General features: G+C 45.4%; 1 protein-coding gene across 1 annotated transcript in view; it reads left to right on the top strand.

The window, feature by feature from the left end:
* ptch2 (patched 2) overlaps positions 1–12,295 on the top strand; it is a 32,746-nt gene that overhangs the window by 12,973 nt on the left and 7,478 nt on the right. Inside the window, exons 3-18 of the mRNA XM_015034897.1 lie at positions 1,127–1,316; positions 1,435–1,504; positions 1,597–1,688; positions 3,947–4,055; positions 4,310–4,396; positions 4,494–4,615; positions 5,539–5,686; positions 6,468–6,599; positions 6,689–6,844; positions 7,403–7,495; positions 7,592–7,717; positions 8,516–8,903; positions 9,000–9,524; positions 10,725–10,867; positions 10,952–11,132; positions 11,234–11,514. Coding sequence (XP_014890383.1) covers positions 1,127–1,316; positions 1,435–1,504; positions 1,597–1,688; positions 3,947–4,055; positions 4,310–4,396; positions 4,494–4,615; positions 5,539–5,686; positions 6,468–6,599; positions 6,689–6,844; positions 7,403–7,495; positions 7,592–7,717; positions 8,516–8,903; positions 9,000–9,524; positions 10,725–10,867; positions 10,952–11,132; positions 11,234–11,514 — 2,843 coding nt within the window. The remainder of the gene's footprint in view (positions 1–1,126; positions 1,317–1,434; positions 1,505–1,596; positions 1,689–3,946; positions 4,056–4,309; positions 4,397–4,493; positions 4,616–5,538; positions 5,687–6,467; positions 6,600–6,688; positions 6,845–7,402; positions 7,496–7,591; positions 7,718–8,515; positions 8,904–8,999; positions 9,525–10,724; positions 10,868–10,951; positions 11,133–11,233; positions 11,515–12,295) is intronic.

The following is a 12,295-nucleotide window of genomic DNA, read 5'->3' as shown; positions in this document are numbered from 1 at the left end:
GGGGGGGGGGGGGGGGGGGGGGGGCGGGGGGGGGGAGGGGGGGGGAGCGAGAGAGAGAGAGAGAGAGAGAGAGAGAGAGAGAGAGAGAGAGAGAAAAAAGACACAAAAACTAGACAGATGGAAAGATATAGCAAATCAGTTTATGTTAAAAGGAAAAGAGATAGAGATGCTTAACAATAGAGTGAAGCCATAAATGAGGGAAGCGCAGTGGAAGTGAGTAAAAGAGTGAAAAAAAAAAACCTCATTTAAGATGCTGATAGCCTCTGTTTCCAAACTTCTCTTCCTCGTCCCGTTTTTTTTTTTTTCCCTCTCTCACCCCGCCTCCCCTCCTTGTCTTTCTCTCTCCGGGGTTGTCATGTAGTGGGACAGCGAGAGGGTCAGACAGGCTCTCTGTGATCCAGCGCGGCATGTTTCATGTCCACTTGGCACAGGCGCAGATCCCCCCGGCTGGCAAACTCTTTTCAGGGCAACCTCCTGTAATTAGGGGGCTGGGGTCTACCACACAGCACAGCATAGCTCTACTTTTCTTCTCTCTGTGTGTTTTGCTCCTTCTAAAATTTTTCTTGCTCATCACAGCTTATTTTTCTCTTAAATGTGTTCAACTTTCTTTATCTTCTGGTGTACCGTTGTAGTCTTTTGTCTTTTGGGCTCCTTACTACTCAGAAGAAGGGCATTTTCATGCAGTCAGTCTTGAATTTTATCAAGAAAAGCAAGCCATATGCTGATAAGGATTTTATTTTATTTTGTATTTTTCCTGCTGGTACAGAATGTTTGAGTCCCTATTTGCTGCTGCAAGAGCTAAGGTAGACGGTTTTTCGGGGCATCAGAAGCCTGGTCTTACTAACTCAGGGCACATCTGTTTCACAGAAGGAACCAATGAGGAGCCGTATTAGTCATTTCTCTTGGCCAGACGCTGCCTTGTGTGAAGTGCCTTCAAAACCAACACTGGTGAAGGCCAAGGGCGTTGGTCAATACATATATATTCATGTGTGTGTGGGTGTGTGTGTTCTTGAGTAAGTGTGTGCGTATAGTATGAAAAAAAAAAACCCGCAATAGGCTGCAATTGTGCGCTTTTTTAAATCCTTGAAGAATATCAAGCAATTTGTTTCTTTCTGTTTCTTTCTAGCTGGCAGTCGGGTGAGCACAGAGCTTCGCTACACCAGAGAGAAGCAGGGAGAGGAGTCGGTGTTTACCTCACAGATGCTCATCCAGACACCCAAAGAAGAGGGCACCAACATTTTGACGCAGGAGGCTTTGCTGGTTCACATGGAGGCGGCACTGTCGGCCAGCAAGGTGCAGGTGTCGCTGTTTGGAAAGTGAGTGGAGGGTTTTCCTCATATTTGCATGAATCCGTTGTAAAAAAAAAAAAGAAGAAAAGAAAAAACAGAATAAAGAAAGAAAAGCTAACTTTGAATTATTTTTCGTCTCTCACAGATCGTGGGATCTCAATAAAATATGCTACAAATCAGGAATTCCTATTATAGAAAACGTCATGATTGAAAGGGTAAGCTGACGAGTCTGCTTCATTCCTTCAAGCGCACATTTCTCACTTGTTTTGGTTTTAATTGTTTCCTCCTCCTTATTTCTCGATCTAAGATGATTGACAAGCTGTTCCCGTGTATGATAATCACCCCACTGGACTGCTTCTGGGAAGGGGCCAAGCTACAAGGAGGTTCTGCCTACTTACCGTAAGTCTCAGAATATCTGACCCAACAAAAACACGCATGATAGAAAGACTCTGGCTGTCTCTGTGAGCTCCATCCGATCTAACAAGAAGTCCACAACTTGCAGGATGGAGACATACAGTTGGGCTTTGAGCGGTCTGTCAGTGGGTGCTGTGACTGACAGCGTTAGGCAGTAATAGAGTTCTTTTCGGGTCCGGAGAGGGGAAGGAGGAGAACGGGAGGGAGAGAGGGTGTTCTGACAGAGAAATTCAAAGAGAAAAAGGTTAGGGAGGGATGCGGCGAAACAAGGGAGAGGAGATGGCTGGAGCGGCAACTGGGTGGTGGGCTGGTAGTGCAGAGGGCGGGGAGGCGGTGGCAGTGGTGGTGGTGGTGGTGGTGGCGGTGGCAGGGGAGCCCTTTGGGTCAGACAATGGTAAGCATTCTTTCAGTTTACGAGTGAGTGTCCATCAGTGCAGGGGCCCCAGAGGAGGAGGGAGGTGGGGGCGGCGGCGGCGGCGGCGGTGGTGGAGGGGTGGCTTTGTCAGCTCACGGCTAACACTCGGCATTCTCATGGTAATGCCCTGGGCTCCCAGCTCCCAAGTTGTCCAACAAATAAAATGGGCAGTATTCAAACCTCAAGTCCCCCGAGAAGGATGGAGAGAGGCTACAAGACAGTTAACAGTGGAGTCTGGGCGTATTCGCAGATTCAAGTTTTTTCTTTTCTTTTTTTTTCAGTCCCTTTTTCTTTTTTGTGGAACAAAGTTCTCTTGAGAAATAGAGTTGCTGAAAGGGATCTCTCTCTTTTTCTCTTTTCTCTCTCTCTCTCTCTTCTTTTTGTCATCAGGAGTGATATTTTAATTGAGTGCGTACTTTGGAAAAAGAATGTTTAGATCGCAGCAGATGTTTCTACGCAAAGAAATATTTTGTTTATGCATCCGTCGGCGCTGACAGCGCCGTGTTGCATGACAAGCCGGTGCATACAGAAACAAACACAAAGTTTCCCATCCTTTAGCATCTCCCAGTTGGCTCGTGTGATCGCACCAGAGTGGGAGAAGTGGGGTCTTTGATGATTCACACATCTTCCAAGCGTTGCTGTAAATCCACACGATGTTTGCGACATCTGTTGTTGTTTATTAAGTGTTTATTACTCGTGCTCTGTGCAGAGCTGAAGAAAATCAGGAATGGTCACGCGGTGGCGATGCTTTTGTTTGACTTCTGGTTCAGACGTGTTTAATGAAAAAAAAAAAAAAGAAAAAGAGACAAAACACAGAGCACTAGATAGGAGAAAGAACAAAATCAGAGGGAGACAGATTGGGAAAGAGGGTGAAGAAGGGGGTGCAAAAAAAAAAAAAAAAACTTTGAAGAACAAAAAAACAGCAATCTATGAAAAAACAAAAGAGCCCAGGGCTGGTTCAGTCAAGCAAAAAGTAGCTGATAAAGGAGTGTCTTTGCAACCAGCAGCAAAATGGGAGCCTGGTATGTGGGAATAGGAGAGGACCTCAGGAGCCATTGGAGGAAGATCAAATCTTGAACCCAAATTCTTTTTTATTATTATTATTATTATTATTATTATTTATTTTCCTGATGATTCTCTCTATCATTCCAAATGACAGAACAAAGGCACAAAACGAGTCAACAACGAAGGATTATTATTTCTGAAGATCTCTGACTTCTGAAGAAAACTTTATTAGGTGTTAAATATATTTAAGGCCTAATATAATTTTAAGCGGGGGGTGGGGAGGGGGAAAGAAACTATTAAATGTGTTAGTTTTGCGTTCAATAAAAGTTAGCAAACAAGATAACTGAGTGGAAATATCCACAAATATTGTGTTGTGCAAACGGTGGGGGTGCTCCTGCCTTCTTGCTCGTCCCTGAATCTATTTTTCCTCTTCCTCACTTTTTCCTCTTTATCAAGATGTTTGCGAGGCAGAGGTAATTGTTATGACTCGGTGCAGGGCACTGAGGAATGAAAGTGAGCAGGCAGCCACCGTGCCTGTTTTTTTTTTTTTTTTTTTCCCGGGCATTGTGGCAGCGTGAAACAGGATAATAAACGCTATTTTATCCTGTATCTGCAGCTCGCCTCCTGCGTGGCCCCCGTGCAGCAGAGGAGCAAGAGCACAGACCAGATTAGGCGTTTTCCTGCTCGCAATAAAGATTAGCGTGTAAAGCAAAGGAGATGGGTTCGGGGTTTGCTCTTGAAGTTAGGATTTTACAGTGAAACGGGTCTGGATAGTTGACCATTAAAAGTCAGGGTTTTTTTTTTTTTTTTTTTTGCTTTGCAGGGGCATGCCAGATATCCAGTGGATGAACTTAGATCCTGTCAAGCTGATGGAAGAACTGGGCCAGTACACATCCCTGGAAGGTTTTAAAGAGATGCTGGACAAAGCCCAGGTAAGACATTGAAACACACAGTAACTTACTGAAGGGAAGACTTGCTTGTTTACTTAGAAACTGTTTTGAACATGGGTAGTGTGGTTCTCTGCTCAGGGTAAAGTCTCTTCTGGGGCACCACAGGGATTCATCTTTTTTTTTTTTTTTTTTGGGTTGAGCAAACAAAACACACAAAAAAAGAGAACCTGTAAACTATCAGCACCTTTCACAGACACCAAGGCTTTAATGCTGCCTTTTAATTTTTTTTTCTTCAGGTGGGACACGCCTACATGGACAGGCCGTGCCTCGACCCATCCGACCCAGACTGCCCTCTCAGTGCCCCCAATAAGGAGCAGGAAGAAGTGAGCTCATGCTTCCAAATTGCTAATGTAGGCGTCATATACGATTGTAGTGGCAGAGCATCACTTTTCTAAGGCCTGTAATTTTCCTTCTTTTCAGAGTCCAGACATTGCCGGGCGTCTCCAGGGCGGATGCCACGGCTTCAGTCAGAAGTTCATGCACTGGCAGGAGGAGCTCATCCTGGGAGGGCGTGTCAAAAGCAGCCAGGATGCCCTGCTAAGGTGTGCAGATTTGCAAGGAGAAAGAATAACACAGCAGACTGGAGCTTAACCCAGACATACCGAGACAAATGGGGTTCATAAATAAACCGAATGTTTGGTAGGCTAGTTAAAGATAATTGACATTCAAATGAAGTCTCGTGGATTACAACGCCTTTTTTTTTTTTGCATGAAAGAAGTAAAGAAGAAGGAGAAAAACGTATTGGCTGGTGCTGACCCAAGTCCTTTTACTAGTTTCCAAAGTTGGACCCACAGCAGGTCATGAAACACCAGTGTAGGGTCTATGTATGACTTCTAGATACTAAATCAATTTTTAACAAGATTTTTAAAGCATATCTTCTGCCATAATTGTAAAAAACATTTCCAGTAGTCATAAATGAATAAAAAGGAGTAATATAATAGTTGTTTGAGTTGTTTTGGAGGGTCCTTTTACCCTAGCTCACCTGGCTTGTGACTTTGTTGTTTGCCTCGACCATAAATAATGAGCCGGTCGTCTCCAGCACTCTTCTTTTGGGGATTGTGAGGTCAAAAGCATTTGGAAACAGCCGCTCCACTGGATTTATTAAGGCATTTCAGCACAAATTAAGGTACTGCACCAGGTCAGACGGCAGATTTGAGATTCACACTGGTTTGCTTTTGCCTTGTTTTTTTTTTTGTTTTTTTTTTTAAAGAATCTCTTCTTAATGCCGACTTAATCTGCTCCTGTTTTACCAATCACAATTTAGAGTTTAGTCCATTGATTGTGTGAGACATCTCCTTTGCCAAACTCCACTGTGTTCTCTTGATACAGTCTTAAATGTTTTTGTCTCAAATATACGATTACACTCATTGTTCAGCTTCCGAGATGGGTACTTTAGGTGATGTCACTTCGAAGCGGGTGATGATGCTCAACACCCGGCTAATCCATTGTTTGCATGCCCGTGCAGTGCGGAGGCCCTCCAGTCCATGTTCCTGTTGATGAGTCCCAAGCAGCTCTATGAACACTTCAAGGACGACTACGAGATCCACGACATCAACTGGAATGAGGAAAAGGCCACCGCCATCCTCGAGTCCTGGCAGAGGAAGTTTGTGCAGGTGTGAACTCGCCGTTATTCCTAAAGCCATATAATTGTTACAACGTTTAATGAAACATAAAATGTTTTATTTTTTTAGGTGTTTTACTCTTCCTATGCAATGTTGTTCTCCGCGTACACACACCCACACACACGCGCACACCCACACACACACACACACACACACACTATGCAGTATTCGAATTCCATCAGTCTTCGGCTCCCTGAATGAAGTGAACAGGGCACCAGGTTTCCGTGTGCATGTGTGTGCAGCAGGGCAGTCATCTCTCTCTGTCAGAGCCCTAGTTATAGGAACAAGCTGTTGCTATGATAGCCGACACCCACCGCTGAGAGGGTGGTGGGGAGAAGTGGGGGTGGATAACAAACTCCCAATGTAAACTGACCGAGACGCACGACCTCCTCTTTGACGCGTTAAACAACAGGAGCAGATCTGTTTTGAGATGGCGAACGGCGACTTTCGCGTGCGCCGGTAGATTCTCAGAAAACTTTGTGTCCGTGCGTGGTGAGGAGTGTGCAGAGAGTGGCTGCCTGAACCGTGCGATCCCATCCTTTTCACCTTTGACCTCCTAACCTCTGGCATCTGTGCTCATTACTCCTCAGTTGTCATACTTATGTGTGGACGCACACACATGCTGCCACATGTAAAAACACATTCATGCTCACTTTCAAGACATACTTCAAAAAGATAGATTGGTCTTTTTTTTTTAAACTTTTTTCCTCCCCGGATTTTCTTCGCTTGTGTTCCGCAAAGCATGTTTTGACAACTAGTTACTTCCTTACAGGTCGTCCACCAGAGCATCCCTGGCAATTCCAGTCAGTCTATCCATGCCTTCTCCACAACCACCCTCAACGACATCATGAAGTCCTTCTCTGACGTCAGTGTCATCAGAGTCGCTGGAGGATACTTGCTCATGGTGATTGCCTAGTGAAATCGGAGTGCTTTTATGAGGAGAGGAGTTTAAGCGAAGGGTTATGGTGTTTACACAGCATGTCTTCTCCCTAGTTGGCCTACGCCTGTGTGACGATGCTCAGGTGGGACTGTGCCAAGTCGCAGGGGGCTGTCGGACTGGCGGGGGTCCTGCTGGTAGCCCTGTCGGTGGCAGCAGGACTGGGTCTCTGCTCTCTACTTGGCCTCTCTTTCAACGCTGCTACTACACAGGTACGACACAAAGGACAACGCCCTATGCTGTATGGACGGATGGATAGACGATGGCACATTATTTATCCACCTTAAAATTAAGATGACTTTTATTGCATCACATGCTGCTTTTATGGCCTTACTGCAAGTGTTAACTGTGTAATTTTTTTGAGGTGCGTTTATGATTAAAAAGGCATTATGTGGAAAAAAGACATGCATAAACTAAAAGAAAAAACTGAATTTTGGTATCAGATATTGCTAGACTGAGGCACTAAAAGTTAAGGTTGTTGTTACTGTTTCAGAGAAGTTAATTTCTGGGCTGTTTTGTCTTAGGATAAATCAGAAATATTTAGGGTTTTGTAGTTGCATGAGTCCCTTTTTATGGGTGGCAAAAAGGGGGAGGGGGAGGGGGGGGCTTTAAAAAAAGTGTTTAGGAACCACTGGTTCAGAGGACAATGTGATCTTAAAAGTATGTGTGGGCGGTAATTCCTTTGATTTAATGCCCAGAATTTGATGTCAACTTTCTTCAAATGTTCATTCTGACCTTTTTGCCCTCCACGGATGCGTTTCCCATCCCAGGTGCTTCCCTTCCTGGCACTGGGGATTGGTGTGGATGACATGTTTCTGTTGGCCCACTCCTTCACAGAGGCAGGAAGCAATATCCCCTTTAAGGTACTTTTTAAATATCTCCTCCACACTGCCCTCCTCCCTTTTCATCTCCTCTCTTATTCTCTTCTGACTCATCTGTGTTTTTGCGTTTGCGTGAAGGAGCGGACCGGAGACTGCTTGCGTCGCACCGGCACAAGCGTGGCTCTGACTTCCATAAACAACATGATTGCGTTCTTCATGGCTGCATTGGTGCCCATCCCAGCCTTGCGGGCATTCTCTCTGCAGGTATTTTTTTTTTTTTTGTTTTATTCCACTCTCACAGGGATGTTCCAGCTAGGACATAAATGCGGCAAGCGCACAATCGCGCACCGTGAAGCCCAAAGCTCGTTTGCAAATGAAAGAGAAAACTTAAAAGAAGTGACACTTATGCACGGCAACGAAAGCTTTTGTTGCTGGTTTTACTGCCTCTGCACCTAGAGGGCCTGGATTTTTTTTTTATTTTTTTGTAGATGCATGTCTTTGCATGTGTGTATAACATGAAATATTCAGAGCATAAAGGGCTGCGAACAGACTTAAAGAAGCAGACGGAGAGAGGAGGGAGTAGTGGATCAGTATATCACTGGCCCGTCAAAGCGGTTTTCTCTGATCTGTGACTAACTGTGGGTGGTCTGAGACACACAAGCACACAGATAAACACACACGCATAGATGTGCTCACACTCGAAACCACATAACAGAATGTCAGCTCCAGGGCCTGAGCTGAGGGGGGGGAGGGAGGGGGGGTGGCGGCGATGGAAGCGTTGGTAACGGGGGTGATGGTTTTGCTCAGACTCGCAACATATATGTGCTTTCTTCTTCTTTCTTTTCTTTCAAATCGCTCTTCCTCTCTTAGCCCTGTCTTTCTAACCTCCTGGCTTGTTGATTTAGAGCAGGGGTTTTCTTGACTTACTGGGCTGTACTCTAAGATACTGAAAAAAAAAGAAGTTTTGACTTAACCCAGCTGCGATTATGGATCTGTAATTTTGCTCTCTTCTCACTTTGTTTTTCCTCTTGTCTCTCTCTCTCTCTCCCTCTCCTTCCCCAGGCAGCCATTGTGGTGGTGTTTAATTTTGCCATGGTGCTGCTCATCTTCCCTGCCATCCTCAGCTTGGACCTCCACCGGCGCGAGGACAAACGCTTGGACATCCTCTGCTGCCTGTACAGCCCGTGCGCTGACCGCGTTATTCACCTCTCGCCGCATGAGCTGTCGGAAGCCAGCGAGCAGTCTCAGGCGCCCGGGGCGGGGACGGCGCATGCGCACCAGTATGCTGCAGGGCCGACAATTACCACCAGCACCCAAATCACCACAACCGTGCAAGCGTTCACGCAGTGCGACGCAGCGGGTCAGCATATCGTCACAATTCTGCCACCGACTTCGCAGATCTCCACAAGCTCTCCCTCCATCATTGTCTGCCCCACCGCACAGACTCAGGGTACATGAATCATTTGGAGTCACAATATAGGAAAGGATTAGTCATATTTAATACAAAACACTCTAACATTTGATATCTATATTTTATTCTCCCTAGCTGCATCACCTTCCCCAACCAGCACCTCTGTGCCAGAACACTACGGCTCCCAGCTCTTCACCCCGACCTCCAGCTCCACACGGGACCTCCTAGCCCAGGTGGAAGACTCCAAATCAGGGAAGGAGTGCGTCCCGCTCCCCTTCCTTCACTGGAACCTGTCCAAGTTCGCCCGGGAAAAGTACGCCCCCCTGCTCCTGAAGCCCAAGAGCAAAGTCGCAGTGGTGGTTCTCTTCCTGGGACTTCTCAGCCTCGGGCTGTACGGGACCACCATGGTGCATGACGGCCTCTACCTGACAGACATCGTGCCCCGCGACACCAAGGAGTACGACTTCATCGATGCGCAGTTCAAGTACTTCTCCTTCTACAACATGTACTTAGTGACGATGGACGGGTTCGACTACGCCCGATCTCAGAGGCTGCTGATTCAGCTGCACAACGCCTTCAACTCTGTCAAATACGTAGTCCGAGACGGCGACAACAAGCTGCCCCGCATGTGGCTGCACTACTTCCAGGACTGGCTGAACGGTAAAGAGCTTATAGTTTTTTTTAAAAATAAACTTTCCCCAGCCTCTTGAAGTTTTCTTTAAATGAAAAAAACTTTTTTTTTTCTTGTAGTTGGGTCTATTTTATAAGTGCAACATTTTGTGGCTGATTTCTTATCACCAGTTTTTGTGAAACCTCAGCCTGTTGTTTCCAACTCTTCCAATTCAGATTGCTCTTACAGAATTATAATAGAAGATAATCAAAGGTCTTTCATCTGTGAGGGGTCTTTACCTTTAATATAAGGACCATAACTAAAGTCACACCACACGAGTGAGAGAAGGTTTGCTATAAATTAGGGGCTTAATAATATTTGAAACAAAATAAGGATAAATTAATGATGCAATTTAGCATCTTGTGTTAGCGATTAGCATAATTGGAGTTGCTAGCGTCAATGTTTGTAAGCTGCCAACATGTCCAATTTAAAATTGTTCCTTAATATTCACCAGTTGAAAGTTTAAAAGGATAACATAGAGCATCTTTGTTGTACTTGTTCACGTGTTTTATATTTCCTTCCTGTTTTCTGTTGAAGTATCGGTCTCTCTCGCTTTCTTCCAGCCTGAATGAACCGCAGACACTTTACGTCGGTGTGATATATCTGACTTTATTTTTATGCACCTTGCTGATGCTAAAAATATACAACCTGTAGTTACACTTTTACAGAATACTCTAGTGTATTGTCATCATTACGACATGTTAGCTCTTAGATTTTTCGCTTTCGCTGACCAGAAAAAGACAAAAATAAACCAATTCTTCCACTTTTTGCTTTACTAAAGTCGTCTTGCGGTGAGCAGAGGGAGTGGGGTTGAGAATTTGCAAAGGGTGAGCGAAAGTTCAGTCATACTATCCACCCCCCTCCACCTGGACTCATGGGTGGCGTAGTCGATAGGTTGAGGTCATGGGTTATCTTTGCATGCATGTGTACATTTGTGTGTGTGTGGGTGTCCTTAGGTTATAACGTGTCAAAGGCCCAGTCAAGAGGAAGTAATAGTTAACAGGTCAATCAGGGCCAACTGTGGGGGGGGGGGGGGGGAGGAAACATGAGCTTTCACATTTTCACTGTCACCTCATACAAAGAGAAACATCTGGAAAAACTTTCTGCTTTTATGGTTATAAGAATCAAGGCATTTCCAAGTAATATCCACAATAATTCTTCCTTTTTGTGTGTTTTTACCTCACGCGTAGGTCTCCAGGCTGCTTTTGATGCTGACTGGCAGACGGGCCGGATTACAGCTGACAGCTACAGGAATGGCACCGAAGATGGAGCTCTGGCGTACAAGCTGCTCATCCAGACAGGCTCCAAGAAAGAGCCTTTCAACCGCAGCCAGGTACCTCAAAACTGATAACCAGATGTCACTGTCCTGGTCTAGCCTGTTGCCCCGGGGAAAATTAATGCATGGATCTTTCTTTAGCTGACTTCTCGCCGGCTGGTGGATGCCGAGGGTTTGATCCCCCCGGAGGTGTTTTACATTTACCTGACCGTGTGGGTCAGTAATGATCCCCTGGGCTATGCCGCGTCCCAGGCCAACTTCTACCCTCACCCCAGAGAGTGGAATCATGACAAGTATGACACCACAGGAGAAAATCTGCGCAGTAAGTGTTTTATTTAATTTATTTATTTTTTTTAAAACGAGTAATTTTTTGCACGTACGTCTCTCAGTAGAGACGACAAAATAATCTTTTCCTCTGTTCAGTCCCCTCAGCGGAACCCCTGGAGTTCGCTCAGTTTCCCTTCTACCTGAACGGCCTTCGGCAGGCTAGTGACTTCGTGGAGGCCATCGAGAGCGTGCGTGCCATTTGTGATGAGTTCAGCCGCAAGGGCGTGCTCAACTACCCTAACGGTTACCCCTTCCTGTTCTGGGAACAGTACATCGGCCTCCGTCACTGGTTCCTGCTGTCAATTAGCGTTGTGCTGGCCTGTACCTTCCTGGTATGCGCCATTCTCCTGCTCAACCCCTGGACGGCTGGCATCATTGTAAGTCCTGCCCCTCCACCGCTTATTTGCCTCGTCTTTCCATCACTCATCCATTCTGCCATTTCCCAGTTCTGTCCTAAAGATCATTACCATCTTCCTTCCTCCACTCTTCATTTTTCTTTCTTTTCACTCCTCTCAGCATAGCTCGCCAACGCTGTCTAGGGGCCCTTGTTTGTCTCTGCAGAGGGTCACTCTCTCACACACAGAGACATTGTCATTCTAGCATAGGTTTGCTTCGCCTCAGAAAAAAAAAAAAAAGGAAATGCAAAACAGTCAAAACAGCCTTTAGCCTCCTGAAGCCTGTACTTCAAGCCCACTTGCTGTTTTGGTCAAAGGGAGAAGGAGAGACACAGGAAGAGAGCAGATCGGTCCAGTTGTAACCTAACCTTGGCCTGCTCAAGTCATCCATCAGAAAATATATATATATATATATATATATATATATATATATATATATATATATATATATATATATATATATATATATATATATGGGCGCATCTTCATGTGATTTGGAGAGAAACATCCCTAATACATGCACACACATACATTAAAAACACGTATGGTGATGAACTCCGTAAGGCAACAATTGGGTTTGTCTGTAGATAGTATGTTATATTTAAAAGGCATTGCTTTAGTAGCTCTGATTGAGATTGGCAGGCAAGTATGATGCCAGCAGGTGACAAATCCTTCTTGCCTGTGTGCGGTTGAGCAATAAAAATGCTTTTATCATTTCCACTGTACCTCTGCCTAAGCTCGAGACTCATGCTGGGATCAAACG

This window comes from Poecilia latipinna, unplaced genomic scaffold (assembly GCF_001443285.1).
Source record: "Poecilia latipinna isolate Pla-1442-1.1 unplaced genomic scaffold, P_latipinna-1.0 Scaffold316, whole genome shotgun sequence".
In the NCBI taxonomy this organism is placed as follows: Eukaryota; Metazoa; Chordata; class Actinopteri; order Cyprinodontiformes; family Poeciliidae; genus Poecilia; species Poecilia latipinna.
The sequence above is the reverse complement of the archived record's forward strand: the minus strand, read 5'-3'. Positions and strand labels throughout refer to the sequence as shown.